The sequence below is a fragment of the Ctenopharyngodon idella genome, chromosome 3, assembly GCF_019924925.1.
Source record: "Ctenopharyngodon idella isolate HZGC_01 chromosome 3, HZGC01, whole genome shotgun sequence".
Classification (NCBI taxonomy): Eukaryota; Metazoa; Chordata; class Actinopteri; order Cypriniformes; family Xenocyprididae; genus Ctenopharyngodon; species Ctenopharyngodon idella.
Window position 1 is genome coordinate 33573645 of NC_067222.1, and position 6919 is coordinate 33580563.

At 37.1% G+C, this 6919-nt stretch overlaps 1 protein-coding gene across 4 annotated transcripts in view; it reads right to left on the bottom strand.

Annotated features, from left to right (window-relative positions):
* The window catches only part of itga3a (integrin, alpha 3a), a 31598-nt gene extending 25023 nt beyond the window's left edge, over positions 1–6575 (bottom strand). For 3 of the 4 annotated variants that reach the window (XM_051888605.1, XM_051888604.1, XM_051888606.1), the window contains exon 1: positions 5757–6574. In XM_051888605.1, coding sequence (XP_051744565.1) covers positions 5757–5950 — 194 coding nt within the window. In that variant the 5' untranslated portion in view covers positions 5951–6574. Of the gene's footprint in view, positions 1–5756 lie in introns of all 4 variants that reach the window. The other variant, XM_051888603.1, reaches the window with a different exon arrangement.
* Positions 6576–6919: the final 344 nt, after the last annotated feature.

Sequence of the window (6919 nt, forward strand, 5' to 3'; positions counted from 1 at the left end):
TTTAAGGGATTTTGCAAATAACTTCAAATCATTCTTCCATCCAGTGAAATGGGGTTTAACTTTCAAATACTTACATCTGTGGATAAAGTGTTTGCCTAACACAGGAGTTCTCAACCTTTTGCAAGCTGGGCCCCCCCAAAGCTGGTTCATTGGAGTTGGGGCCCCAGTCCCCCCCCCTCAACCACCACACCCCACGCCCCCTACACCCCCCACCTATTGCTATAATTGGGAATTGGCACCAGACCTCTGATATTAATTTATGCTTTATTATTGTTATTATTACTAGGCCTTTTAGTAAGCATCATCTGCATTTTTTACAGAAGCTTGCAGGTAAAGGAAAGCTTTAACTGTAGCCTATATTCTGACTAGTTTATTAGTTCATATTATATATATATATATATATATATATATATATATATATATATATATATATATAAATAAAAAACTAAATACAACCTCACGTTTTATACGTTTGCAGCCTCTGAAACTTCCGTCTGTCATAAAAATTAATTCGGATGGTTCGATTTACTGCATTTTTCGCATCCGTAGCAAATATTTTGAGGGGTGTTTTTGACAATTGAGAGCCACCAAATGCCGAATATGAAAAAACGAATACGACAGTTTCGGACTCAGTCAGGGTGCAAGGACCTTAAACTTTTGAGGCTTGCGCAGCTTCTCGAGGAGAAATCAAACAAATGAACGCCGTTTTCTAAAGTCTATGAGCGCAGCACACACAAATAAACTAAATTGACATACTGCAGTTAAATTCCAAAATGTGGTGTTTTCATATTTATAACATTTGAATACAGTTCAGCAACATACATCACACGACCTGACGACCAAGAGAGCTGACAACTGACCATCACTTATTTTACCATCACCTCGCGATTGAAAATGTGACACTGATATGACAGTTCAACAAACAAGTTAATAATATTAAGTCACTTACATTTTAGACGAAATAATGACTGTTTTGGTCTATTTTAGCAGCGAAAATAGATCCGATGAATCCAAACAAAGATCACAACATAGCGCATCTCACAGACTCAATTGTGTTTTGAATGATTCAGTGTTTTGAACAAATCGTTTGAGTCAAAGATTCAATGACCCATTCACAAACATCTGTCTCATTCTTGATGAATCGGCCGTTTGAACGAATCGTGAATGAACGACTCAATGACTCGCTTAATAAAACCGCTTATCACCTGCATTTGCGCTCACTATCGACAAACCTCAAATTTGTTCAAAACTTTTTTTTTTTTTAAATCAGTCCAAACACATTTTAATTTTATTCAGGAGTTATGTATATACAAAACTATAACTTTTTATGACAGTAGTTTAGTGATTAAAAAAAAAAAAAAAATGTGCAAATTTTTTTCAGGTTTTTTTTCCTCCCATCCCATGAGGGTGAGTAATTAATGACAGAATTTTCATTTTTGGGTGAACTAACCCTTAAAACATAGTTCTGTTTGTCATTCATTAATTGCCATATCTGAATTCATGCTATAGCAAAAAATCTGTTAATGCCTCACAAAAGCAGAACACTCACACAGAACTATGAACCATGTAAGGTTTGTGTCTAGTTTTGAATAATGGGACAGTACAGCAATAGAGGAACTACAGGTGAGAAAATGGAGAGAAACAATGTTATTTCCTCAACAGCGTGTTTCAAAAAACCATCACAGTGGTCAGCTGTTACAATCAGCCACTGCTCAACCCTGCACTCTATATCAGCATCAGCTATTAAAAAGTCCATAATGATTGACCAAGATCAAGCCATTTTTAAAGTCATCCTGGGAGACAAAGACAGCAGATATACTTTTACCCATTTCTACCATTTACCCATACTGACTTTGCTATGTATCTTCTGACAGGCTAAAGTCATCACCACGTAGGCATTCGCTGCAGTTGTTCAGCCGATAGCTGGACCGCAGTCGTGACAATTTCAGCTTGTGGTTTCCCAGAGAACTTAAACATGATGAGTTGTCACCTGTGGTCATGAGGATCTGAGAACTGTACTAAACTTTCAGCAAACCAGCAGCGCTAAAGAAGCCAAAGCCATCAAATGAAGGAAACAGGTTATTAGGCTATGAGAGTGCGTGAGAAAAATGGCCACAGGAAGACAGAACACACAGGACTTCCTTGTGTGTCACTGAGCCAGTCCTTTATGTATTCGACAAGATGATGAATGTCTAGCCAGTCCAATTAATACCATCGCGACTAGATCTCGGTTCTCAAATTGTCCTTTGTCAGTGCAGACAAGATCAGGAGGACCTCTGAACAGTTTTTGCGTACATAAATCATGAACCGGGGGCAGGGAAGTGTTTTCTCAATATGTAAAAGCAAACTCCTCCATTTTAAATCAGCATCAACCATGAAGATGCATGGAATGAGACAAATGCAGTGCTCTTCCTCAATGACAGGCAATCAGGAAGTCTCCAGGAAATTTATTTAGCAACGCAGACAGCTTCACATTAGCTTGGAATGACTCCTCTAGGACAATGACAAGGGCAGAGACAAACACTGAATCTGTTTTTCCTTTGTTTGAACTTTAGTCGCACTACATTTGACAAAAAGCAAACATTTACACCACACTGCTTTTAAGACTAAAACATTTATAGACCGCGGAGGGAAATGAGGCGGTTCAGACACCACTACTCTCTTGTGGTATAGTTTCTTACATCTGTTAACAATGAAGAGACATGTTTTACGATTCATTTAGTCTGCTTTACTTCATTCTATGTCCATCGTGTGTCCTACACAGTCAAATCAAAGCATTATAAAATCCAATCAAAGACAATTTGATTATCTCCATTGTGCTTGCAGAAATCACACCTATATAACATAAGACTGGACAGATTTATGGTTTCATTGTGTAAATTGCTTTAGGCATTTATATACTGTATAAGAGTCTATAATGTGTTGTGGTTTTCAACATGTTTATAAAATGCTACTTTGTTGCTCCTTCATTCGACTGTTGTTTCTGTTATGGCACCATTTATATCTGTCAGCAATTAACATGCTTCAGCAATAACTCCGTTTTAAATAAAAGCCACGAAGCGCCAAAAATATTTTGCCTTAGCCACAAATTGTTATTTTGTTCTGTTATGGTCACAATTATTGTTTATATGCTCAAATGCTGTTTTCCTTTTTCAGTTTTTTTCAGCTGGGCTATATGTTGCGAAGGGCATTATATCAGCCTGCATGAGTCAATGCAGTTACGCGGCTGGCTTTTGTTGTGAAATCTGTGGAATTCTTTTTTCCTGGGGATATGAAGAGGACGCATTGTGCAAACCTGCACTAACCCACACTTTCTGCAAAGGTGGTGTTTTTCTACTACCTCCCACCGAGCATCTTTCGAAAAACGATTTTATGTCACACTATAAAATGAATTTATAGGTGTTAGACTGCAGATAATATGATATTGTTGTTGAGTTCGGTCTTCTTGCATGCTAACTCACTGGACGGCTCCGTAGTAGTTATTGCCTTGTGAGGCTGGCGATACAGGTCTCATAGCACTCATAAGATCCTATTCATTTACAGAGAATCATAAATAAGTGAACTACAAAGCAAAATTTACTGCTTCAGTCATCAGCAAATGGGTCTCAGAGGAACTTACTGACTACTATAAACGATTAGCTGGTTTATAATTGACTACAGCAGGGAGTAATTGGTCAATGTGTAAAACTCAGAAGACCTCAACTAACATCTAGTTATTTTGTTTAATTTATTCAGTTATTATGCTTATTTCACAGATGTTATTCCTGACTCTTTGCCCATCCATCAGGACTTTCATTCATCAATACATTACTACATTAAAGGGATGGTTGATTATGATTTCACTTTTTTAACTTTAGATTAATGTTGCTGTTTGAGCATAACATTTGCAAAGTTACGACGAGTTCAATGCAAAGGGAAATTTTACAGAAATCGCTTTTTAAGGACTTCAACAAACAGCTGGTAGGGACTACATTGAGCTTCTTCCCGGGTTGGTGACATCACAAACCCCAAAATTTACATAAACCCTGCCCCCGGGAACACGCAACAAAGAGGACGAGGCCATGCTGGGCTCCTTTAGAGAAGAGGAAGAGTTGTTGTAGTAGAGTGTTGTTTCCATGCCGTCATTTTACGCCAGACTGCTTCACAAACGAGGGTCAATTCAATGCTGGATTTGCACAAAAGATTAACATGACGGCACATGCTAGTCGATGAGTTGAATCAACTCCACAGCAACTACATAAATTTATCCACTAACCCTTCAGAAACGTCCAGGTCTATTCTAAAAGTTGTAACTTCTTCCTGAGTCTCTCCATCAGTGTTCGACTCCGGATTGAACAATGTAAGGCTGAACACCGTTACTGACAATCCTCATTTTGGCTGCGTGAGATTGTCCAGCTTTGTTGTTGTTGAGCAACCGAAGCGCAAGATGTTAAAGAAGCTCTGCCCTCTTCTGGAAAGGGGGCCGGGAGCAGCAGCTCATTTTGCATTTAAAGGGACACACACAAAAACGGCGTGTTTTTGCTCATACCCAAATAGGGGCAAATTTGAAAAGCTATAATAAACAATCTGTGAGCTGAAACTTCACAGACACATTCTGGGGACACCAGAGACTTATATTACATCTAGTAAAAGGGGCATTATATGTCCCCTTTAAATCTCAAAATAAGTGTTGTCAAAAATAAATATTTAAGCTAGTGCTTTTTAGAACAAAGACGGCGAAGTTTGTTGTAGCAACCATAATGGCTATAAAACATTAGACAAGAGGGTGCATAACCTGCCCAGCCCTTGCCAGCCACAGAACAGCAGGTCTTATCATGGTTTCATATCCTCTTGTGAAATGGAGCTTTCATGTTAATCATTTACCTAAGTTACTCGAGTTAATTCAATGCCACAAAAAATGAAACAAGAAGATGAGAGCATTTTAAAAAATTTCTACCAAAACATTCAGACATGCACAATGGCATACATAATATTTTCAGGCTTTTAAATCTTCTTCAAGACACAACAGAAAAAAAACATAGTTTGCACACTTTAGTAGTAATAAGATACAATTGTTACATTAAGTATCTATTTTTTCCTTTTATCCTCATATTAGTTTTTTTTGGTGCAATAATTACAGCCACCTACATTTTTTTTTTTTTTACGTTAAACACTTAAAATGACTTTTAAAGGGATAGTTCACCCAAAAATGAAAATTCTGTCATCATTTACTTGCCATCGAGTTGTTCCAAACCTGCAAGAGTTTCTTCTGCTAAACACATAAGAAGATATTTAGAAGAATACAGGTAATTAAACAGTTGATGGACACCACTGACTTGCACAGTATGGAGAAAAAAAATATTATGGAAGTCAATGGGGCCCATTAACTGTTTGGTTTCCGGCATTCTTTAAAATATCTTCTTTTGTGTTCAGAAACTCATTACAGGTTTAGAACGACTTAAGGGTGAGTAAATAATGACATGTGTTTTTGGGTGAACTATCCCTTTAATTAAAAAATGAGAAACATGATGATCATATGAAAAAATCATGCATTCAGGTAATTTTTCTTTTAAATTGCATTTGTAATGTATTCATGCATAACAGATCCGGGGAAAAATAGGCGTGACTGACCTATAGCCCTATAACAGTAACTCTTTATAAAACAACGTTAATGCAAAGATCAAACGCTCAACAGGTGCTCATCCGTGAGAAGATATTGTCCTTCTCATGACATTTGACATGAGGTCAGGTAATTTACACTGAAATAATATACTTACAGGTATCTCTTCTCTCCGACGACCTGCTCGTGAAATGCAACAGAAAATCCAAACAAACTGCCAGCTGTTTTTCCCTCTTTGACGACTGGGAACCTCACATCCAAGTTATACGCTTGACAGCAACGAGCGGCGCTCAACACAAAAACGAAGACAACCGTGTTTTTACTGAGCCCGTGCCGGTAAAATACATTCATTTTTTCTAATAGTCTCTGCGAAGTTTTTGTTTGGCGAGACAAGAACAAAGAGCGGAGGCAGATGAGTCTATCAGAGTCTGAACAGGAGCGGATTTGTCAGACGCTGTGAACTGATTGTTCATATTCGTCATTCTTCCGGGATGCTCGGTGAAAACCTGACTGGAGGGCATTGAAATATAGAGCGCGCGGACACCTTGTTAGAGGACGGACTTACACGTGCTAGACTACACTCACAGTTGCATTCTGTTATTATGTCTAGAAAAGGGCTTTTCAAACTTTTTAATATGGTCCCCTGACCTAAAATGTTTCCTCTATATTTTCATGTATAAAAAATTAGAAAGACGTTATAAATGTGTTTCTATATAATATTGTAAAGACAACATATTGTTTGAAATATAGCTTTTATTTTTTACTTGTACTAAAACCGAAATAAATCATTAATCTATTTTCCTGATTTTTTTTTCCCCCTTTTTTTTTTTGACTGTTTTTTTTTTCTACCCACTCTTAAGATGTAGCCAAGGTACAGTCTATTCTTGACAACATCTGCACTGCAAGGAAGGAGAGACAATATTTTTACAAGACTGCAGATTTTGTTAATGTTAAAAGCTAGCGCTGTCAACAGAATCAAATGATTATTCATCTTATGATATCCAAGCAGAATGAAACAATAAAAATGTGAAGCTAAAATTAAAATTACAGTCAGTGTTCAAATGTGTTTATACTTTTTCCTTTAAAATATTCTACTGATTCTTAAATATTAATGGAACTTAAATCTCTCAAAAGTTAAAATGGACATAGCACAGATGGGCACTCGAGTTAGTGACTCGGACTCGAGTCGCATTTTAACAGACTTCAGACTTGACTCGACTCGACACAAAAGACTCGTGAATATTTTAAAAACGACTCAAGTCTTTTACTCTTAACTACTGACATAATAAAGATTTTTTGTTGTATTTGAATGGTTTTATA